The 25,147-nt window shown below is 34.9% G+C and overlaps 1 protein-coding gene across 1 annotated transcript; it reads left to right on the forward strand.

Moving 5' to 3' along the window:
• SKIL (SKI like proto-oncogene) lies at positions 1 to 25,147 on the forward strand. The gene is made up of 7 exons (XM_045851298.1): positions 1 to 329; positions 1,947 to 3,728; positions 15,544 to 15,641; positions 17,034 to 17,266; positions 19,183 to 19,430; positions 19,923 to 20,147; positions 20,799 to 25,147. Exons 2-7 carry the CDS (start codon positions 2,634 to 2,636, stop codon positions 20,952 to 20,954), a joined length of 2,055 nt encoding a protein of 684 aa, XP_045707254.1. The 5' UTR covers positions 1 to 329; positions 1,947 to 2,633; the 3' UTR covers positions 20,955 to 25,147.

Here is a 25,147-nt window from a genome sequence, read left to right on the forward strand (position 1 = left end):
CCTGAGGAGCTACAATAGGCCGGAGGAAGGCGTGAGCACGTCCCCGAGGAACTGGGAGACGCCAGACGGCAGCGACAGGGGCCCATGTGTGCGCGCGCGCGTTGCCGCCGCTGGCTCCGTTCCTCTTCCCTCCCCCTCCGCGCCGCCCTTGCTCTCCCCGGGCAGCCGGAGACGGCGGCGGCGTCTGCGGGAAGCCGTGTGTCTCCGCAGTGACGTGGGCGGGCCGAGGGCTCGGTGACGTCAGAGGGCTGTGTGTAGCGATGTGTGTGGGGTTCGGAGCCGAGCCGGCACAGCTGAAGGGAGCGGGCGAACGGCGGCGGCGGGCACAGGTGCGGTCCGGGCTTACTGGGGGTTGGTGGGGGGACGCGGCTAAGACGGCGGGAGGCGGGGGGCACACGACCCCTGAGGAGCTGGACGGCTAAGGCAGGGGTAGCGGGGAATTAACAAAGCTGGTCGAGTTCCCCTGGGGCGTGGAGGCCGGAGTCGGGGGTCCGGATGCGCGAGTCCCGGGTGGGGTCAGGGCCATGGGGGGCGCGGGGCGGGTATCCTACAGTGGATCATGCCTCACTGACCCGGGTGGTGGGCATGGGCAAGGGAAGGTCGCTGCACTTGACCCGAGCCGTCGGAACCCTGGAGACTGGGACACCCGTCACGGCCCCCCCCTCCCTCCCTCCCGCGGGTCCGTCTGCGCTCCGCGGGGATGCCCCGGGCTCAACCTGATCAGTCGGCGCCCGGCGGCGTGGGGATTCCGGCTCGGCGCCCCACCAGCTCCCTGACCATTTTCCCTCTGGCTCCGGGGAAGCATAGGTATAGCCCTAGGGGTGCTGGGGTGACACCCGAGAACTTCCCGTGGAGAGGGTGCGCGGGGGATTTCCACAGTTCTCTGCGCGGCCTCCGCAGTGAGGCCGTGTTAGGAAGGCACTTGGGGTTGTCCCGAGATCGCGGGTGGGGTTGGAGGACTCCTTTTCCTCCATTTCCCCTTACCCCCTTGCACACCCCAAGGCGTTCTGGCACCTTGTCCTCCACTCTTCCTCCCCCTCGGGTTTGAGATGGGTGGGTAGCTTTGCGTGGGCGGAGGATTTCAGGTTTTGGGGGACTCCCCCATTCTAGGTCATGCCTTCTGCTCTCTTCCGTGGTTTTCGTTGGCTGAGGTGTTCCTGTGGTGGCCGAAAGTCAGTACATTGGCTAGTGGCCTTGGTTCTTAACCCTTTGGGTCTGTTTTACGGTAAATTGCGGGGAGTTTGGGAGGGAAAAATTTGTATGTGTTGGATTTCTTTTGGATCTTCTCTCAGAAAAGAAGTGGAAGAAGAATCTTTCCTTTTTCTCTCTTCCTCCATTTGCATTCTTTGTGAGGTCTGTCTGCCTTGTGCTTTTTGTCCCGGATTAGTGGTGTTCAAGGATAGAGATTCCCAGGCATGGAGGCCATACCTTTTTGGCTTCTAGTAAGCAAATTAGTCAGTGTATTAAAGGAAAGTTAATTTTTGCCTGCATTCATTCCAGAAAAATAGCATATACTGGCTAAATGAATTAATTGTAACTTCCTTACATGTGATAGATATGTCATTTTTTTTTGGACAAAATTGGGTGTTTCTTTTTTTTTTTTAAATGAGATGAAGTAATGGATTATTTTAGTTAAAATGGCATAACTGAGAAGCCTCTGGTACTGAGTTTTGGGAGAGATGATCTGTTTGAATTTCTTCCTATTCTGAGTTGGAGTAGCCCTCTCCCTTTTGAGGGATAGTACTGCTCCCTTTACCTCCCCCCATTGCTTTCCTATTTAAATGAAGGTTCTTCTAGTTAACTGGTGTTACAGTTAAAGAAATCACTCAAGTGTCACCTTTGGTAAAGTGAACTCAGTTTAAGATTAAGAAACTGGTTTCAAACTGACCCTTTGGCCTCTGGAGCAAATTCAAATGTAACTCTCCCCCATCCCCCTTCTCTTCCAGATTAATTAAAAGAAGAATGAATAGCAGTTCTTGAAAATAACTGGGCAATTTTTCTTTAAATCATCTTTAATTGTGGAAGTTCAAGTGGAGTCAGAGGCTCTTATTGGTGGGAGAATTTATACAAGCCTTCAGTTTGTCAACACAGAGTAACAGATCATCACTTTTAGAGAAGATACTTTTTTTTTCCTTTTTTGGGGTCTCGGTGCCAAAAATTAAATTTGGGTGCATCGTTTTTATGTGTTTGTGTCTAGGTTTTATGCGCAAGTAATCTTACAAACTTTCCACTTGCTTTGTTAAAAGCAAACCAAACCATTGCATCGAACCTGGAAACCTTGAGAGAACTGGTGACTTTATTTTAATACATATATCTGAAGAATTAAAAAAAAAAACGAAGGCTTCCTCAGAGGTGTGCCTCTTAAAATTCTCTTATCGGAGACAAATTTTATAGCATTTGCAGTGAAATTAACTAGAGTATAAGCATAGAACCAAAACAGCTGCAAAACCTGTTGAGTAATTTAGGATCTCTCTTTGGAAATTTAAATTTTCTATGAGTTACCATAGAAATTTTCTGTAACTTACCATACATAAGTTACCATACATATTGGTATACATTACTCTTTTCCAAATACGCAGCTAAATAACAATGCAAGTGTCAAACTCACTTATTTAACACAATAGTTTTTACCAATGGAAAACCTACACACAAATTTCTCCTTGGTTCAAGGCTCAAATAAAAAAATGAATGGGATGGGAGGTGATGGCAGCCCTCCAGTGAAAAAAAGGATGACAGACATTCATGCAAATGGAAAAATGTTGATAAACAAGATGCCAACAGTAAAGAAGGAACACTTGGATGACTATGAAGCGCCGATGGAAACTGATGGAGAGCATGTCAAGCAAACCTGTACCTCGATGCCTGAACCTCTTCATTTAAATCCCAGTTTGAAACATACTTTGGCGCAATTCCATTTAAGCAGTCAGAGCTCTCTCGGTGGACCAGCAGCATTTTCCGCTCGGTATTCCCAAGAAAACATGTCACCTGTATTTCTGCCTCTTCCATCTCCTCAGGTTCTTCCTGGTCCACTGCTCATCCCTTCTGATAGCTCCACAGAACTCACCCAGACTGTGTTGGAAGGGGAGTCTATTTCTTGTTTTCAGGTTGGAGGAGAAAAGAGACTCTGTTTGCCCCAAGTCTTAAATTCTGTTCTCCGAGAATTTTCACTCCAGCAAATAAATACAGTGTGTGACGAATTGTACATCTATTGTTCAAGATGTACTTCAGACCAACTTCATATCTTAAAGGTCCTGGGAATACTTCCATTCAATGCCCCATCCTGTGGGCTGATTACATTAACTGATGCACAGAGACTATGTAATGCTTTATTGCGGCCACGCACTTTTCCTCAAAATGGTAGCATACTTCCTGCTAAAAACTCATTGGCTCAGTTAAAGGAAACTGGCAGTGCCTTTGAAGTGGAACATGAATGCTTGGGCAAATGTCAGGGTCTGTTTGCACCCCAGTTTTATGTTCAGCCTGATGCTCCGTGCATTCAGTGTCTGGAGTGCTGTGGAATGTTTGCGCCCCAGACTTTTGTGATGCATTCCCACAGATCACCTGACAAAAGGACTTGCCACTGGGGCTTTGAATCAGCCAAATGGCATTGCTATCTTCACGTGAACCAAAAATACTTAGGAACGCCTGAAGAAAAGAAACTGAAGATAGTTTTGGAAGAAATGAAGGAGAAGTTTAGCATGAGAAATGGAAAGAGAACTCAATCTAAGGCAAGTTTTTTTAAAAAATAGCAATTTTGAGTAACAGTAATGGTTTACTTTGAGATCAAAAGTTTATAATGTGTGTTAAGGAACTGTTATGGCTCATGTGAGAAGAAAATATACAGATGTACTTAATATGTTTATATCACACATTTTAGGCTATAAAAGTACTTTCCTATGTGTGTGCTCATTTGAGCTTCCAAACAACCTAGTGAGAAGATTAAGATTATTCCCATTTTACAGATATAGAGACTGAGGCTCAGAGATCAAGTGGTTTTCCTGAGATTATATAGCTGGGGAATAGAGGGTTTGGGGCTTCTTTCTCCAGTGATGTCTTATCTTTTTCACATACCCTGTTTTTTGATGACTAAATCTGTTGTTTCCCTAGGATTCAAAACAATTTACACTTTGATGTTCTTCTCCATTCACAAATGGTGTAATAGCTAGTCAAAACAGTTCTGGAGATGGGCTCTAAGCAGTGTTTTTCAATTGTACATCTAGGATTTTGACATTGCTTATAAACATGGGTACTCAGGCTTGATCAGAAATGGGAAACAAATGGAAGTGAAAGATTTGTGATTCTAGTAACCAAACAAATTTTTTTGAAGAAAATAATTAAAAATTATCACAGCTAAATAAATAAACTATATTAGACTAAATGTTAACATGAGAATCTGTCAGGAAAGAGATCTTAAACTTATTTATCCCACTGCATTATCTGGTAGGCTGAACTAATATGTTTGTTCTAAGGGTTTGAATGCTTGGGTAATATGATTTGGGTTACTAAATATTTGGTTTGTTGGTATGATTTTTAAATATATTTTTCTACTTGATTAAAATCAGTGTAATAGCTAATACTGAGTATTTAAGATGTGGCAAGCATTGTTCTTGAGCAGTTTTAAATGTATAATTTGATTTGTACAGTGAGGTTGGCCATGTTCCATTTTAACAATTTAATTTTTCCACGGGGTTTTCATTTTTTGAAATAATTTCTGCCCTTTCTACTTCACAAAAGAAATGAATGAAGCATATTAAATGCCAAGGTTGGCCACAGCAAGACAAGAACTTGGGCTAGAATCTAAGATTTGGTGTCTTGTGCTTTATTATGGTACCTTTAAGCTGCAGGGGTGTCTAACCTTTTGATGTCTTTAGGCCACACTGGAAGAAGAAGAGTTGTTGTGGGCTACACATTAAGTACAGAAACTCTAACAAGAACTGATGAGCAAAAAAAAGGTTTTAAGTAAATTTACAGTTTTGTGTTAGGTTGCATTCAGAGACATGGACCGCTTTTGGCCCGAGGGTAGCAGGTGGGTCATCTCAGCACTGTGAGGTTTTGAGCGAAATTTAGTGCAGTGTAGTTTCAAGAAAGTGATTTGCTTTTGAAGCACCATGAAGATAATTTTAAACTTTTAAGTCAGGCTAGTTGATTACTTACTGCTTTTCAAAGAGGGTCAGCACGCCTTCAGAATTCCTTGCCTATGGCTATTAGGTAAGTTCATATTTTTCAGGTGCAGTTACAACATTTTGAAGCAGGATTGAATTCAGACCACATTGCTGGACTTGCTTACAGCTGGACTGGTCCCATGGTGAAGCTTCTGCTTAGAGATTATCTTTATTCTCAAAATGTGGAATGTCCCTTTTGATATTTATGATGTCTTGCCCTAAGCTATGAAGGGACTCTACCTTGACAGTCCATTGGTGACCACATTATTTGTCAGATATTCTTGCTTTTAGTCTTTATTGCTCTGGCATAAACATTTTTGCAATAAACTACTTTGCCTAATGTTTCTGCTCTGTGTTTGTGAGAAAAATATCTGAGAACCATGATGAAGGTTAAAAAAAAGATGATGAATTTACTTAAGTGAAACTGAATGTGTTAGGGTTTGGTTAAAATTGAAACCATCCTTCATTTGGATATGGCCCTTTATTGTCTCAGAACTTAATAATTTGAATTCAGTTTTTATTTGGAGAAGATGTGAGATTTTCCCCCCATCTTTTTGCTGCTACTTTTTTGGCCACTGGTGTATTTTGGTATTGTTGACAATTGTATATGGATTCTAAGCAATTTTAGGGAACTTAACATTTCTAGTAACCCTTAATAAAGGAGATTTTGGGGGAGTTTGCATGTAATACATACTTGAGTGGTGGTTTTGTTATGCTTGCCACTTCACATTTAAAAAATTCACTCCTCAAAACAGTGAGGTAGGTTTTTTTGAAGGTCTGTTGAACAAGATTTCTCAGATGACTGGTAGGTGGTAGAATTAGGAGTTCAATGCAGGTCTTCTGACTTGAATTCTAGGAATTTTAACTTTTTTTCCTCTAAAGCTAATTCAGTAGCAGAAACTGAATTTTGAGAAACATTAATTTAAAAAAAAATTCAGCTTTGTAAAATGGTTCTTAAACTCTGTATTAACTTGTATATGGACTCAGGTAGTTAACTGGGAAGGAGGCAAGGAGAGAGTCCCTGACGAGGGAATTGTCATTATTTTCTATGAGTTGGTTGTCAAACAGACCAAATTAGACCCCGAAGAAGGTCATTTTAAAATACTGACTGGCTGTTTTTTTTTTTAAAGTAAAAAATATACTAGATGTATTAATTTCATATGAAGGGCTCTGTTTAGTGCGGGTACTAATATAATGTTATATCTCTGAGTAGTCAAAGTATTGTTTCTGAATTTAAAAATAACCTGAAACTAAATAGGCAGTTGTTTGAAATGTAGCAACTGTTAAGTTATTTCTAAGGATGGAAATTATATTAGTAATTATCACCAAACTATTTGCATAGCTAATAGCTATTTTAATTTGCATAGATACTAGCTATATTTAGATGGGAGAAATAAGTGGTGTTAAGGTCAGTGTTCTAAGTGAAAAACTGACTGCATTCTTTGTAGAAGAAGCTAAAGATATATTTTGAACTTCCTTACTCAGGTCACCACCACAAGAAATGTACTTGATTTTTAGTATATATGCCTAGGTTGCTTTGCAAAATGGTGTTACAAAACTTTTTTTCTTTTGGTATCATTTGAATGTTTTGTACTTTTTGTTAGAAAAGTGATCATTGTATTTTATAGTATACACATATATATAAGAATATCATATTCCTGATTTTTCTCCAAGTCCTCAGTGGGTATTATTTATTAGATCTAATTCTAATTTTGTTGACTCATATTTCTGTCTATAGGTAAAGGTTATTAAGCAAAGTGATCATTTGTAAATAAAATTTGAAGGGTGATCTTATCATTTTGAAGCACATTAGAAAAGCTCATTTGTCAATTTGATAATTATTGGTGATTCTTTACTGTTATAGCATGTATCTGATAGTCTTCACTAAGTTAAAGATAGTGTATGTCCTTATAAGTGTATATATTTTTAAATTAAAAGTTAGATTTCTAACATTTAGACTTGATTACTAGGTAAGAAAAATAATACAGCTTTTACTCTGCTGAGGGAAAAGCAGTCCTATAGATTATCTGTGATACAAGTAGATGACCTAAAGATACCAACTTAAAAACATTTCTCTTAAAGCTTATTATTTTACTATTTTTAGTTTTGCATTTTCCTTTAAGTTAATTTTTGCAGAGATCTTTGGAAAAATAGTACAAAAAAGCTCTCCCTCTTATAAGCTTTTACACTTTTGTTTAAGAAGTAAATACACCTCCTTGTTGAGGAAGCAAGGAAATATATCAGGGAAATGGTCAACTAACTACAAAAGGTAGTGTTGGGACAAAATGTGTTCCAGTAATGACTGGTAGATTTGATGATAATTTGTTGTATCAGTATATAGTTTGCATTTTGTTATTAGTGTAATTTTTGATCAGGTGAGGATAGGTTAGAATCAAAGTATTTGTGCTCTTATGAGGGACTAATATGAATGTTTTTGTATAACTTTCCACAATTTAATAATTATCTTCATGATTTTAGAGGCTATTTCCTGTTTTCCCAGATCATAGTTTAGTGCCTGACATGTCAAAGGCACTCAGTGAAAAAAAAACTTAAAAAAAAAGTTAAATACATTTTTGATAATACCACAATTTATTTTAGAATATCTGGACTTTTCTGGAAAAGTGATGTTTTAACCTTTAATAAACATACGATTTGAGAATAAACTGTTGAATAAGGTAGCTGATCAAATGAGAGAATGGATGTGACACATTTTGGGAGTTAAGAGTCTAGAACTGCAAGATGGTACTTTAAACTATTGAAATATTTGCTAGTATGTATTTGGGGATTTTTTACTTCCCAAACATCTTGACTTGGCTAGAATTATGTGGTTATTTCTAAGACATTTGGTGAGTGTTGAGTTCAAATGTATCTCACTCTTAGTTGTTTGTACATAGTAGTTACACTAGCTGGATACTTATTTAAACTAAAATGAAGTATGCAAGAAGAAAATGCAAAACTGGTTATGAGAATTATGTTATAGGAAGAACATTTCAGTGAAATCTTTACAGTGGCTTTGTGAATAGTGCCCCCTTATGGTTTGGGAAATACAGAGTCTGTATTCATTTACCATTAAAAAATGGTAAAACATTTTAAAATGTTAATATTTTTAAAAAGGTTTATGATTTTAAAAACTTAAAAATTTATTCTTTTGGTTTGAAAAAATAAAACTTCAAGGAAGAAAAAAGTATAGGTCTGAATCATTGTGTAGTCAGCTAATAGTGTTCTCATAGCTATGCATACATTGTAATTTATGCCACTGGGAGAATAAGGAAGTAATCAAGAATTAGGTTAATTTCAATCCCTTTAGAATTCTGGGAATGGGAAGTGATTGTGGAACCAGAACTCAATTTGTTCAAAAAGAGGTAAAACTAGTTTGGGAATAGTTTTAGTAATGGCTTGAAACCTGTATTTTATTCCCATACAGAATTTTGATCTTTTGAGGGTTCAAATACATAAAATAATTTAAGTATTTTATTAGATTACAAAAAGCAAAAAGAATATGTAATTAAACCTTAAACATTTTTTAAGGTGTAGTTTTCTGCAATCACTAAATAAAGTATTATACCACCATTGTAGGCAGAAAGGAATGAATAGGAAAGACAATTAAAAGTCATTTTGATTTCTGTACTTACAAGTGGGTCACAGAAATAGTGGGTAAAGACTACATGGAGGTGCCCTGAGGCAGGAATTCATCTAGTTTCTGAATCTAGAATGTGGTAGATGCTTAATAAAGCATTGGGTAATTGAATGAAGAATCTTAGTTGCCTTATAAAGTTACCAAAGATTTTCAAAGAGGAAGATAGGATTAGTTTTAAAGCAAAGTGGCTGTTTGTTTTCATTTGTGATAATGAATGAATTTTGATATTTCAAATAGTATTAAAAGTGCGTATTTTATTTACTGTATGGGAACAAAGAATAAAAATCCTTGTAAGAAATTTACTAAAGACCATTTGGTAAATAATACTAGGGATTTTAGTTCATGTTAAAAAATTTTTTTTGGTGTGATTATGGAAGTAATATAGGCCCAATTGTAAGTAGATAATGAAAAAAGAAAACTCTGAATTTTATTATGGATTGATAATTACTGTTGGAATTTATTCCTTTACCTATGTAATGCTTTGTAAATCTGTTGTACAGAAGCATCTATAGAATGCACAAGTGTTATTAATACAGGACTAATTGAAATAGTAATATTTGGGGCCAATTTTAAGACAGTTCACTTAGAATAGTGTTTTTCAAATTGCAATTTGTTATCTGTGCAGCCTTTCTCATCTGGGGTTCCATGAGAGGAGAATTAGGCCCTACAGAAAATGATTCTAAGTGATGGTTTGTCATTTCTTCCAGGGATGGTATATAGTACTGTTCTAGATGTTTTGGAGAGAAGTTAATTCATTGTATACAATGGATGTGTTGGGGCATTTGGGCTTCATTCTCTGGAGAATCCCAGTTGAGAAAGAGCTAGGAGAGTCTTGCAGTCAATTTAGTGGGTTACCAGCATTTAAAAACAATGACTCAGTAAAAAATAGGATGCATTGCATATAGTAAAATCAGTTAATGTAAAATTTGCCAATGTCAGTTTACATTAGTTGAAGGCAAAAAAACCCTGAGATTATAATTTTTTAAAGCATGTATGCTGAAATGGGAGAAAAACCTTATATTTATACAGATTGAAACTGACAACAAATTTTAGTCGAAGTCATGTGAATGGAGATTTCCAGGTAATTGCAATGTTAAATGGTTTGGGTACTACATAATTCAATTACAAAAAGTCTATTTTTAAAAGTTCCAGGAGTTAACGGGATTTAAAAAAAGTCAATTCTTTATTTTTTCCAAGTTGTAAAGGGAGTGATACTCTACTACTGACTTAACATGGCTTTGTTTCCACGAAGGATTTAAGATTAATAGTTGCACATTATAAGAAAGTGAGCCTTTGTTTTTTCTGGGAGCATTTTTAAGCACTGTAAACCTAAAACTGGCTTTGTGAGGTAGGTGGTATGATCTTTTAGTGTGTGAGAACAGCAGGTATTGCTGTAACTCCTGAAGATCTGTCTTTAAGTTAGTGAAGGTACTTAGATCATACTGTTCCAGTTTTGCATCAAGTTGATTAATTCTAATAATTACAAGGAAATGAGGTACAAGACTTAAGCCTTAAAATCTCTTAAGTAGCTGTTTGCTACCTTGTAACACTATTCCTGTTTTAGTTGTTGAAACACTCATTCACAACATATTGGAAGCACTGAGGAAACCTGATCCTAAACTGAAAGATTCAGTTTCTTTCAGTAAGAGTTGTTGGCAGCTGTCTGGTAGGTTGTCTTTTGTGTCCTTCTGAAATCATTTATTGACCACTAACAGGCATATTCACTTTATACCTAAAGAGTTACTACTTAATATGTATTGACTCATGTGTTTAGTAAGGTTTGGAATGATTTATATTGTAATATGTATTTAATATGCTATATATTTTATTTCTTATGTAATCACATCATTAAGGGGATAGACTGCTAAATTTAGCAGTCTATTAGCCCTTCATATACTTACCGTCTTATAAACACCAAAATCTAAGTAGGTATGTTTTATATTTTCAAAAATATTTTTTCCACGTATTTAAAAAAATTTAATTCTGATTTTTGGGTGGGAATTTGGAAATCCCATCAATATTTTGAAGCATTGTCTTGATTTTTTTAGTTCATTGATGTTTGTTATTAGACTTAATTAAATGTCATAAATGTTCATCTGTTACTGTAATTAAAAACAGAGTGCAACCTAAAAGCAAAATTTATTACTGAAGGTAAATCCAGGAATTTTAAAGTTAGTTAGTTTGGTTTTAGTACAATTGCAATGTTTGTATGTGAATAGTACTGAGTGGGTGGAATTGCTTTTGTATCTTAGAAGTAGGGACAAAAATGCCTATTGGTTTTTTTGTAAATGAAATCAAGTTCTTTGAATTATTTCATTGTGAGACTAATAAGCACTATCAAAATACAGTGGTTCTTTATTAGGAAATCTGATTATCAAAGGAATCTGGCATATATATAACACAATAAGTTGAAATTTAGAGAAACTTTCATAAAACATTTCTCTAGTTTTTACTTATTTAAAACAACCTCTTCAATTTTGGAAATGTTTAAAATTTACTTTCATAGATGTCACTGATTGTTTTATGACTTAGAGAAAGAAGCTTTAGAATAAAATGAAGTGTCTGAAATTTTTCTTATATTTCAATTGAGGATGCCATCTGTTCATTTTGTGGTAGATAATGGTGGGGAAGATGGGTGATAAAAGCATCTTAAAATGTTGGGGCTCTAACTTAAGCTACTAAATAATCTACTTCACTTCTTTGCCAAGTAATGTAATATATTCTTTTAATGTTTAAATACACAAAGGGAATAAATTAGTCTCATATTGAAAGGTAAGATAAATGATGGCAAATGCTCATCTCTTGGTATCTTAATTTTTATTCCTGATCAGTAGTAGCATTACTGCTGTGCCATTTATATTGTTCTTTTTTTGAAGACCTAATTTGTATGTAGAAACAAATGCAGAATAGATGAAGAAATCTGGCATGCCTGTGAATGTTCTGTTGTATAATATGTGCTTTTCTTAATTATTTTTAACATGCAGTTAAGATAATTTGTTCTAAATGTGTTTATGGCTTACTTGAGCATATTAGGTAAAATTAACTCCCAACATTTTATTATGGTTAGCATTATGAATTTCCATACCATTTATTTTATTTAATTTGTAGATCTGATCTCTAAAAATACATCTCAAAGACCTTTGGCCTCTTTGGTACCTCATAGAGTAGGATGTGGAATGTAAGACACTATTTGTGAATTTCTTGATAGCAGCATAATCTTGTAAAAGGCCACCCTGGGAGTTACTGAGTTATGTTGTTATTCAGAATTCACTCAACAAATATTTATTGAATCCCTACTACATGCCAGGCATGGTGCTAGGTACTGAAAATGTAAAAGTAAGTAAGAAAGACAGTCCTTGACCCCAAGATGCTTTTCAAGCAGAGACTGGACAGCCCCTTGTCAGGGATTTTGAATAGGGAATTCAGACATTGGCTAGGGGACTGCACTAGGTGATCTTTAGGGAAGATTTCTTTCAGGACCCCTAGTCTGTGACTCTTAGTGGGATTGTGTGAGAATAGGAAATCAAATAAAGGACAGAAACTAGAGAGGGATGGATGTTTAAAAACACAAGGTTAGGGCAAAAGTAGGTTTTGAAGTGTGCAAAACACAGTTTATTCTTGTATTATTATTTATTAATTGTATTATTTTCCATACAAACAACTGTAAACCTACTTTTGTCCCACCTTGAATATGAATGCTCTAACAGTTACTTAAGGCGGCACTTAAAGTATAGAGACATCATATAGAAGTAAAGATAAACTGAGTTTGGGTCAAGTAAAACTTAAAAGTAGATAAAAGTAAAAAGTTGAGTAAAAGTAAAACTTATACAAATCAAGCTGTAGAATTTTTAAGTGATCAAAATTGAGTTAGATTTCAAGTCAAGATCTTTGACTGAAGAAGTTTAGAATTTGCTTTTCTGAAGAGTTGAGCCCTGACCAGTTTCAATTGTTTGGGTGTTGTCCTGCAAAGCAAAGGGTTGCCAGTTCAATTCCCAGCCAGGGTACATGCTCATAAGCACCTCCAATGGGGTGCGGTCCCCATTTGGGGCGCATAGGAGAGGAAGCCTATCAATGTTCCTCTCTCAACATTGGTATTTCTCTCCCTCTCTTTCTTCTTCCCTTCCCTTCTCTGTAAAAAGAAAGAAATAAAATCTTAAAGGATTTGAGATTCCAGTTATTCATAATAGGAAAAACTTTTGAATATATAAAATGATTTTAGTAATTTGAATTTTAAAATCTAGTAGCAATTGATTTCTTGAGCAGTATATTGATGATTGTTTTAAATATAAAATGAATTTAAAGTAGAGCTTACTCTATTTTCTAAATAATGAGTTTAACAAGTGACTTCTAGAAAAGAAATTCTCATTTAATTCAAGCTGATCTTACATTGCATTGATGTGTTAGCATGAGCTTATCCATGCCAATTAACACCTCTTTTAGCTTATAGTGTTGGGGTGACAAATGTTCTGCCTAAGTGAATTTTCTAGATAAGGAAGCTACTTTTTTCAGCACTAACCGTGTGCTTTAAAACTTTAACTTTTTTTTGTTATTTCTGAAATGTCAAATAGTTTTGATCTTTTTATGTGGTACATGGTATGTTCTATATGTATGTGATATACTATTTATATAGTATAACATACAATATAATTTATTGTGTTGGCTGGAGACTTCTTAAATATCAGTTTACTCTGTTGTGATGTTGGTAGGAGACAATTGAGATATATTAAATCATTTGTCTTGGTCCTCAGTAAAGCCCTCAAATTGTATTGCTTTTTGAGTAGTTTTTTATGTTTGCGTCCTGTACCTCACCTCTCTTTACACTCAGCTGTCACCAGGCATCTGTCATTGAGTATTTTTGTTGCCAGCAGCCATTTCCTTTTCTAATTTACTGGTAGAACTAAGCTGTAGGCTGAGAAACTATAAAGACTAGTGAATAGTTTACTTTATTAATAAGCAGTTGATTTTGCCTCAGATTCTGAACTTTTTTAGAATATTTGATCAAGATTGTAAGGTTAAAAAAATTCTACTCTCATAGAGTTTAGAGGTCCTCATTGAATATGTAACTCTTAAATCCTTTCAAAATACCATTTTTGCCTGGCTGGCATAGCTCAGTGGATTGAGCACGGGCTGCGAACCAAAGTGTCGCAGGTTGGATTCCCAGTCAGGCCGCATACCTGGGTTGCAGGCCATGGCCCCCAGCAACTGTACATTGATGTTTCTCTCTCTCTTTCTCCCTCCCTTCCCTCTCTAAAAATAAATAAATAAAATACCATTATTTTTCCTATGATTTTACAGTATTGTTAGTCTTTCAAGTTCCTTGCCCAATAGTTCTTAACAAAAATGTTGATCTACCAATACAAATGACTATATTTTTATTTTTGGCTTTTAATTGGCCCTAAATCATCTCATGATTGGTCAGGTAGCTGTATAATGTGTGTTCCAAAAGCTGTTTTCTTTCTGTTTTCAGCCCCTTGTGTTGGAGCAGTGGGTTGCTTGTCAGGCCTTTCCTTTCCTGATTAGTTTCTTCCTCATTGGTTTCCTCCAATAGCAGGCTCTCCCTAATCAAACCATGGACAGTTTTATGAATTTAGTTTTGTTTTAATCACAACTGCTTAGCATCTGGAGACGTTTCCATTCTGTTTTACTTAGTTTCTTGGTTCTGAACTGGAAATTAGAACATCAGTCAAGACAGTCTTCCTAGTTCTTGGTGGTGGCTGTCCCCTGAGGGCAGTGTTCATGCATCATCGAATGAGGATGTCATTCTCCATACACCTGACCTGGTTGCAGAGGCAGACCCTTTCAGAGGCAGGGTCAGAATTTTCAGCTCTCCTTTTTGTCTTGTCCTTCCTTTTTCTCCTCCCCAATTCCCTTCTCCTTCACTTCACTAGATTTGTCTGTTAACTTCCTATCTTTGTTGCTCACCTACACCAGGTGTTCTTTCAGCTCCACTTTCCTCTTCCATTAGTAAGTCTTGCCCCCTTTTAAGGTACCTTTTTTCCAGAAGGGCAGGGTAATTACTATAATATGAAATGTGTATGTAGGGAGGGGGACAAAGTATAAAGCAAACCAAAATAATAGAGAAGCTAGTAACACAGGTTATTCTTTTCTTAGTTTCTGAACCTCAGCTTTCTAATCTGAAATAGAGATCATGATATCTACTTAATGATGTATTTGTTAGAATTAAGTGGGTTGTATAATGTTCTTATCAGATAGATGTTCAATAAGTAGACAGTTACCTTCTTTTCCTTTATTGACAGGAACAGTTTGTGAGGAAATACGGTTCGCTGATGAGTGTTAGCAGACAAAGTGGTTTCACAGTTTGGCAGGGTGCTTATTGCTATAGAATGTTATCTATATGCTAACAAATACTGTGTAAATGCATTATATTCTAGCTGATTGTAGCAGAATGAAGAAGAATCAGAAACAGTGCTGTACATTTGCAGAATACTGTTAGTTAAAATGGATTTCAAAACATTTCATAAGTATGACATTGGATGAAATCATTTCTGGTAATCCCTGTTAACATGAAACTGTTTTTATGATGGGACTAGCAGTCTCTTTGAATTTCAAGTGACCAGACATGGTACTTTTAAGGAAAGATTGCCTTAGTAAAAGATGATTCTTAATATAACCTTCTTTTTCAGGTCTCCAGAGATATCTATGGCCCTGTCAAGTTGACATATTAAAATTTTAACCATCACATCTCCTTTCAATAAACTTCTTCCCTTCTACATTTTTCTACAGATAGATTCACCATCAGGAATGGAATTACCGTCATGGTATCCTGTTATAAAGCAGGAAAGCGACCATGTTTCTCAGACACATGCATTTTTACACCCTAGGTGAGTGGGTATTGTCACATTAGTTTAGTCTTTGTTCATTTATTCATTCATTTATTTATTCAACCAGCATCTGTATATTAGATACCATTCTATGGCATTGGGAATTCATTAGTTAGCGTTAAGCTTTCTTGTTCATCCGTGAGATGAATCGTAAATTGTGTTGAACATTTTAAATAACGTTTTCTTGTGTTTCTATGTGTTTTTTTCCTTAGAAATAGGTAATTTCATTTTTGCTTGAAGTAAAAAATGAAAGTTTTGTTTTAATTTCCTTAGCTCCTTTCAAGAGGTAAACCAGTTCCTCAAAATCTTGATGTACAACTCTGATATATTAAAAAGAAATCTTTATGTACCTTATTCTCACCAAGCATAGTGATGAAGAACCTCAGTCTTATTTATATTAGCACAATTCCATTTTACTTCATTTGAACTTAGTCTTTGGACAGTATTAAACCTGTCAGTTTTCTTAGCAGAATACTGAGTTTTCATCCTTAGAATTCATGTAATTGGTAAAAAGAAACAAAATAGATGTATCCTATACAAAGAAAATGATATATAAGAGGAGATTATTTAGAGATTAGGAGATAAAGTGTCATGTTAAAGTATATCAAGTTAAATGGTTGTATCTTTTGGCTAAAGTTTATACAAATTACAGTCAATGTGGTACTTAAATACATAGCTCATATCTGTTCAATGAGTTTCTCAGATGATATACTGAACAATTTTATATGAACTTCAAGCAAAATTGATAGATGGCCCGTTGATCATAGTTTTGCACAATTTATTATTGCTGTATTGTCAAACACATAGATAGTACTAAAATATTTTAGGAAGACTGTTTTGTGGGGTTTGATACAAGGAGGGCTGCCCAAAAGCTGCCTCTTTTCTCCCTGAGCTATTAAGAAGGAAGGGTGTGGAGAGCTCCTTGGGCCTGTGCAGGCCATAGCCATGCTGTGTGGGATTGAGTCAGCCTCACCATAACAAAGAGCAAGGATTTGTTGCTTTACAGGGTGATGGGCAAGAAAACAGAAGCATATAGTGTTTTCTTTCTGGCATAAACCTTATCTACTTACGGCTGTTAAACAGCTCTATAAAAGTGCTTCATGCTTTTAGTTTTCAGGTGGTTTTGAGGGAAGGAGAAGAAACTGATGTTTTTTCTAGTGAGTATCCTTTCAGTGTTAGAAATTACTTTTTGTAAAATAACAATTCCTCATGATTTTGCTTTTACTGTTTAAAATACTGACTTTTTCAAGAATTCTTTTCTGTTTTGACCCTTATTTTCTGAGTTATATTGTCTGTTTTGATTGAAAAAAAATTGTTTAACCATAGAAATAGATGTAACACATTTACTTTTTACTTAAATGTAATGTGTCTTATGCCTTTCTTTGTTTTCAGCTACTACTTATACATGTGTGATAAAGTGGTTGCCCCAAATGTGTCACTCACTTCTGCTGTATCCCAGCCTAAAGAGGTCACAAAGACAGAGGCAAGTAGATCCATACCAAGACAGTCAGAGAAGCCTCACAGTAGTGGGAAACATCACAAAACAGTGTCTTATCCAGATGTCTCACTGGAGGAACAGGAGAAAATGGATTTAAAAACAAGCAGAGAATTATGTAACCGTTTAGGTGAGTATTTAAAATTAGTATTTAAAAAGTATTAGGTATTTAAAATAAAATATCTAATAAACACATTTAGCATTTCCAGAGGATTTCTATTTAAGAGAATTTTTCAAATAACTGAAGCTTTTCTTATAAAAAATGCTGAGTGACTACTTATAACCTCAATTGCTGTACTTTTCTAGAATGATGGTAGCTATGGAGGCTAATGAGATAGCTATATAGGCTGCATGGCTTCATACTGCAACCGATTTTTGTCTGATTATTTTTCCCCCCTCCTGCCTTTTCTTTGCTGTCAGATTTCTTCAGAAGATCTTTATTTCTCAAGTATTTCTAATTTGCTGTGAACTGAAAAACCATTTAACTTAAAATGCTAGGAAGTATATGTAAGAGTAGTTAGGTACAGGACTCAGGGAAACTTAGTCATGGTATGAGGAAGGGTTGAAAACTGAAAGCTGTGGGAGCCAGGCAGATGGCACAAATGCAGAATGCTGGCTGGACATCTAAAAAAAAAAAAAGCTGCCTAGTTACAGTGCCTTTTATAATACTGTGGGCCAAACAAGATATGTTCGCTCAGATGCTGCCTGTGTATAACCTCCATGTAGCAGCAGGGCTTTGCATATAGCTTAGGGAAGTATGACAGGTATTTCAGCTTCGTGGGAGCAGTTGAAGAGTCTTTCTAGTCATTTAACTGTTTTCATAGATAGTTGAGATTCTTGGTGGGGGATTTCTGTACTTTAATTTCGAGAGTTTTAAAACTTAGTTTTCTTTGGATTTAAATACGGCACTTAATTACTGTTACCTTTATGTCCTATTTGCATTATATTTTATTTCACAGATTAGTGTATTCTAGTGACTTAAATTACTGGATTATAATTTACCTTTAAATTTACACATTTAACATGTACAATTCAGTTATTTTTAATAAATTTGCAAAGTTGTACAGTGATCATGACTAAGAACATTTTTGTCACCCCAAAAGAAACCTTAATACATTAGCAGTTACTCTTCATTATCCCATTTCTCCAGCCTCTTTCAATACTAATCTATTTTTTGTCTTTATGGATTTGCCTATTCTAGACATTTCATATAAAAGGGTAGTGCAATGTGTAGCCATTTCTTGTCTGGCTTCTTTCATAGTCTTGATTTCTATAGCTCTGTAATAAGTTTTGAAATTGGGGATTTTAAGATTCTTTTGCCTTTTTGTATTCCTTGCATTTCCATATGAATTTTAGAATCAGCTTGTCAATTCCTGCTGCAAAGCCAGATGGGATTTTGATAGGTATTGCATTGAAAAAGTAGATTAACTTAGTTTACTAGCTACCTTAGTCCATTTGGGCTGCTGTAACAAAAATACCGTAGACTGGGTGGCTTATACCAGACATTTATTTTTCACAGTTCTAAAAGCTGGGAAGTGTAAGGTCAAGATATGAGCAGATTTAGTGTCTGGCGAGGTCCTGCTTCCTGGTTCATAGATAGCCATCTTCTCACTGGGTCCTCACATGATGGGAAGGATGGGAGAGCTCTGTGGAGTCTCTTTTATGAGGGCATAAATCCCATCATAGGGGCTCCATCCATAAGACCTAATTACCTCCCAAAGGCCCAAACCTCCTAATACTATCACATCAGGGGTTAGGATTTCAACATGAATGGGATGGCGGGTAGGAGTCACTAACATTCAGATCATGACACCATCTTCACAATATTAAGTCTTTTAATCCATGAACATGACATGCCTTTCCATTTATTTTCAGTGTCTTTTAGTTTTCATTGTTCATGTTGTGTACTACTTTTGTTAAATTTATTCCTGGGTATTTTTTTAAATTTCATTTGCAAATGGAATTTTCTTAATTTCATTTATGGATTGATCTGACATTTCAACAGAGTAATATTCATACTTTGTTACTTTATTTTTGCCTCTTAAGATCCATCAATCTCAAATAATTCTGTAAGTAAAAAGAAACCCGAGTCTACCACTTGCAACTCAATCAGAGACACAACCAAGGTGGGAACTGACCATGATGCTGCAGCTTCATCTTCATCTCCACTTCCTGTCAGAGATGTCATTTGTGAGGATGATAAGGGAAAAATCATGGAAGAAGTAATGAAAACTTATGTAAAACAACAGGAAAAATTGAACTCCATTTTGCAGAAGAAGCAACAACTTGAGATGGTAAAATAGTTACCTAATTTAATATCCCCTTATGAAAAGATACTTGTGCATATTCTTAGGAAAAGTCAAAACAAGTTGCTGCAAACTTGTTTAAGATTATTCACAGTTTTACATTCAAAAGCAATTTTAATATACCTTAAAAAATTTTTTAATTGATTTTAGAGGAAGAGAGTGAGAAAGAGAAAGAAACATCCACTTGTTGTTCCACCCATCAATGCATTCATTGTTTGGTTCTTGTTTGTGCCCTGACTGGGGAAACAAACCCGCAACCGTGGCATATGGGACGATGCTTAACCAACTGAGCTACCCCACCAGGGTTAATGTACTTATAAATGTTTAGAGAAAAGTTTTTCAAGACAATTACTTCTACACAGAGTTGCTAGCTATGACACCTGAATTTTAGGTATTTTGTGTAGTATTTTTTCCTGAATTGAAATTTTCTAATTTGCTGGAATTAAAATACAAATTGTATTGTGATTCTTTGTATTACAGGAAGTTGAAATGTTGAGTAGTTCAAAAGCAATGAAAGAACTCACTGAAGAACAGCAAAATTTACAGAAAGAGCTTGAATCTTTGCAGAATGAACATGCTCAAAGGATGGAAGAATTTTGTGTTGAACAGAAAGACTTAGAGAAAAAATTAGAGCAGGTAATGAAGCAAAAATGTACCTGTGACTCGAATTTAGAAAAAGACAAAGAAGCTGAATATGCAGCACAGGTAAGAATTCCTCAATTTGTGTAGTGTTGCCCTTTCAGCGTGGAAGTTGAAGCTCTTACCTTCTCTATTAAATAAATTAATTTTTATCAAGCTCATTTCATTTTGCTAGATTTCAAAATGGATAATTCTGTTAAACAGCTTTATGCTTCTATCAACCAAGATGACTTTTTGACTTTGATTGCTTTATTACTTGAAACTTTTATTGGGTTTCTGTGGTTTAGTTGCCAAAATTGCTAATCTCTAGGTATCAGAATATCAAGTATTACATTATTTTATTATAATATATTGGCTTTAAAATGGACAAATTAACAAACATGAACTGTTGCCCATTATGTTTAAAAGCACTGAGCTCACAACTTAGAGAACATGAATAACACTTAAGGTGAGCAGGCTGTGATGATGAGAGAGGTATGCTAAAGTGCAGGGCAAAATAAAAATACCCTAGGAATTTAGTTCTCTTGACCCTTTGTTTTTTCCCTCATTCAATGTCAAGTCAAAATCAGATTAGTAGTATTAGATATTTAAGGAATTGTATATGTGTGACATAGTTCATTTTGTAAAGAGTAATTTGAAGGTAAATCTTTGCAGTGATGAGAGTATTAAATGGAAACAAACTGAATGGAAACTGACACAGTCTTTTAAATCACACAGTTGGCAGAGCTCAGACAGAGACTGGACCATGCTGAGGCTGACAGACAAGAACTCCAAGATGAACTCAGACAGGAACGGGAGGCAAGACAGAAGTTAGAGATGATGATAAAAGAGTTAAAGCTGCAAATTTTGAAATCAAAGACTGCTAAAATATAGAAACCTTTAAAGAGATTCATCTGTATGTTCCTGACAGAGTTTATTTTTGTTTGTTTGCTTTGCTAGTTGAATTCTGAACAACTTACCTGCATGAAGATAATTAGGCATTCTATCCATTTGTAGATCAGAGAAAGTGAAGAGATTATATATTAGTACATAAATTTTTACATTTCCAAATGAATGAAAATGTATGTTTCTTTGTACTTTTTTCCCCAAACAGCTTAGTAACAATACTCTGCTGTTTCAACTATTAGATAATCTGCCTATATTTCTAGTGCAAATCTAACAGTTGTATACTTCTTGAAAGCTGTATTGAGTGATGGAAAATAGTTGTGAGTTTTGTTACCCATATTTCAGACTCAAGTTTAGGTACAATGGTGGCATCATATTTCAAATATATAGAAATATTCAAGGAGTTGAATCTCCATTGTTTTCATTAACACAATCTCTTTTCTAAGTTGATACACTATACTCATTATTATATACAAGATTTGTTTTTATCTTATTCATATTGTGGAATGAATTTCTGTTCTCTACTTTTTAAAGTTTTATGAGAGATATTTTATCAAAATAAGAATTTCAGTGGTGAGGTTATGGCACACCCATGGACATAATGGGGAAGGATAATATGCTTCATTATAATCCCGCTGCTAAACAGAAGAGGCAGTTGTAATTGTTTTTTTTTTAATATGGTTATATTTAGATTTTTTTTAATGCAGAAACTTCAGGAGAGGGAATAAATGTAAAAAATTCTGGACTTCTGTTTATGTTGTTAATAGTGGTGTTGAAATGTTACTGTTCTTGAGAAAAACTGATACCATTGATGTACATCAGTTTTTATACAATTCATAATCTTCCTGTACAGTTTTTATATGTAGTTATGGGGCTTACTGAAATTTATATAATGGACTTGTTTTCCTTGATGCCTTTGTTTTCCTTTAAATTGTAAAATATTAAACTCCTTGAAGGTTATTTTTGACTTTTGTATGTTTAAATGTTAAGTCTTATCAAAATTTGCACAAATGGACCATTTCAATTACTACTTAATGTCAAAATCAGGAATTTATAGTCAACTGATATAGTTTATGATAGATTAATATAGGGAAGTTTAGTTATCTGCTACTAAAAGATTTTTAGATAATTTTTAGAAGACAGGAATCATATAGTTTGGGAGAAGGGCAACATCTGCACTTTTTTTTTTTTTTGCACAGAAAAGTGTCATCCTTTAATGGCAAAATTTGATATTTGTTAATTCTTGGCTTAGAAGGTATTAGGTAAAATTTTTAGTATGCATTTTTTAAAGGCAGTTTCCTGAAGCTACAATTGATACTATTATCCCATGGTTTTTATGTTCTCATGTTCTTGCCTAAGGTACTGAATCAAATGACTTGAGAGCTGAATCTATTTTTAAAATAAATAAGCTAGTCTTACATACTATTCCCCACATACGTAATAGGTACTATAATGGTATAGAACTTCAAAACCCAGTAGGTTACCACCTAACAAGTTATTTTCATGTTTTGCTTAATGGTACTAGTGTATCCTAAAAGAATTCTCAAAGTATAGTTTTTCACTGGAATGTGATCTAAATGTGTATTTCCTGTTTGCCATTTAGATTTTACTGTATTAATCCTACAATTTAATTTGTTGATTTTTGGAATCTCCTCAAGGAGGAACAAATGTTGAAAAAATGATGTACTGGAGCAATGTTTAAAATAACACACCTTTATTTAGATATGCAGAAAGAAAAGTCAAGGACATTCTATCATAAAGTTTCATTTTGGTTGTGAATTAGTTGTGTCACAGCTAAGCTTTTTGGGAGACAAACTTAAGCCCCTATAATTTCATTTATTTTTCTAATTCACTCAAGATCTTCCTAGTTACGTTTTTTAGTAAATGATAAGCTTACTTAATTTTCAACCCACAATTTCTAAATTGCTTAATCTTTGAAATGTTACTTTAAAATTCTAAGCAGTGCTTAAAAACCTTTGAATTATCATAAACTCTTAATTTAGAATTGAGTGAAATATTTTTTCTATTCCTTCCCATGATGAAAACTTGTCACATGAAATTGTGTAGTCATTTTCCCAAAGATACATTGATGTTGCCATAGATTTCTGTCTAACTTCCTTGAGAATAGTTTTTTAGTCAATTGTAAATATACCTATTCTAGTGAAAAGTAATTTTAAGTTAAATTGCACCACATAGCTTGAAATTACAGAGATTTTTGTAGTACTTTAAAAGTGGCCTCTGCTAAATTATCTTACCCTTATAAACTTTTCTATTCTTTGCATGCTCATTTTGAGTATTGATTGCTATCTTAAAGTATGTTTTGGTGTTGCTTTTGTGTGCTATTCATTAGGCAAGCAGATTTTTCCTCAGATTTTATAATACTCTTCTTGGGAAAAATATGAAAATATTAACTTTAAAAAGCTGCATTAAAGGAATGGCCTATCAGAGTGCTGGAGCATCTTTAGAAGGAAGAAAATACAGAGTATTAGCTTACGGGTGATAGGTGATGTTTAACTTGGGTGATCACAGTTTCTGTACTGTGACCTTTATGAGGAAAAGATACAAAATCTATAAAGGTAGTAAATGTAAAATCTGCTGTCATTGAGGAAGCTCCAAACCACCCTGATTTCACAAGTTAATTTTTAATGCTATGAAAGGATTTGACCAACAACATAAGTTTGGCTTGTGATTTAGTTTTGTAAAGCATATTCTTTTGCTTGAATTTCTGTGTCCATGAAAATTAGGATGTTTTATGCTTCTTGAACTAATTTTATAGCATATTTAATATATTACTAGTTGGAATAGAAAATCATTTGTACATATCGAATTACAAACCAGTTACTAAAGTAGGTGAAATAGACTGAGTACAATATATGCAGGTTCTTCATTTATTAGAAGTGACAGAACAACCAATGTATCTGCACACCTGTGGACTCTGAAGGAAAGTGAAATGATAAACGAGCAATATGAAACATGCTCAAGATATTTCCCTAAAATCAATTGGAAAGCTGGTGATGAAGGTTTTTGATCAGCTTCTAAAATTTTCTTCTCAATGAAAAGACTGTGTCTTGATTGCTTAAGGAAGAATCCTCATTTTTATTTGCTTTTTTATACATTTAATCTGCACGGCAGGACATGAAAAATATAATGACAAGTTGTGCTTATACTGTACATCTGTTTCTGTGCTTGGAACTACTTGTTAATAGTTTTTATTGAAGCTGTCAGCAATAAGGGACACAGTGGGATTGAATGATTTAAACAGCTTAATTTTTACTAGTATAGAATACTTAAGCATTTCCATTATTGGAAAAATTTATATAGGTATTCTACAATGTATCTTGTTTAAAAGGACAGTCTTTTTTAAAATATCAATTTTAAATGGCTTTAAACTACATAATGCAATTGGGGCTTGTTTTTTTGTTTGTTTTTTAGTAATAGAATTAAATGTCTTATATAGTGCTACTGTTTTTGAATTAGAAAGTGATCAAATGTAAACACTGAAATTTAAAAGTTAAGCCCAGAAAACAAAATAGGGTATTAAATTCATTGAATGTAAAAAGAAATTTATGATTTTCTTCAATATACATACCTCACTTGAAAATAAAGCACAGCATACTTAAAGTAGTTCTAGTAAAAAAAGTCCTACTAAATTGCTAAATTTAGGACACCTTGTGGGAAATTATAGTTAGGGAAAAATAAAATATACTTGCTCTTAACCATCCTGTTATACATATTTGTTTATCTTCATAATTTTAAGCCAACATAGTAGTCCTAAATTATTTCTGAATTTTTTAATCTGTGAAGGCAGTAAATGAAATTACCTGTTCTGCAACTGTTAAAACAAATTGTTGACTACATTGACCATAAATTCATTATAAAATTTTGCCAATGATGTACAGTTTTATGGTTAAAATTGCTGTGGTTGGTTGTATTACATGACACAAAACTGTCCTCTACCTCACGTGAAATAAAATATTTTATATGGTTTTACTATAAAACAAGACTCATCTATCTGGTCACTTAGTTTACAAATTTTGAATTATATTTATTGAAACATGACATACTGTGCTCTTAGCTTATACCTCAATTGTATTTTGTGCTGTTTTCCATTTTCATGCCTTGTAAATAACTTGTACAGATTGTGGATTAAATTCCAAATAAAAACTTTTAATGCCAATAAA

This window comes from Phyllostomus hastatus, unplaced genomic scaffold, assembly GCF_019186645.2.
Source record: "Phyllostomus hastatus isolate PE091 unplaced genomic scaffold, TTU_PhHast_1.1 phas_contig_86, whole genome shotgun sequence".
NCBI lineage: Eukaryota > Metazoa > Chordata > Mammalia > Chiroptera > Phyllostomidae > Phyllostomus > Phyllostomus hastatus.

Coding starts and splice junctions, on each gene's coding strand:
- SKIL (XM_045851298.1), top strand. CDS start 2,634: ATGGAAAACCTACACACAAATTTCTCCTTGGTTCAAGGCTCAAATAAA. Junction 17,267..19,182: donor AGAATTATGTAACCGTTTAG/GTGAGTATTTAA, acceptor TTGCCTCTTAAG/ATCCATCAATCTCAAATAAT. Junction 20,148..20,798: donor AAGCTGAATATGCAGCACAG/GTAAGAATTCCT, acceptor TAAATCACACAG/TTGGCAGAGCTCAGACAGAG.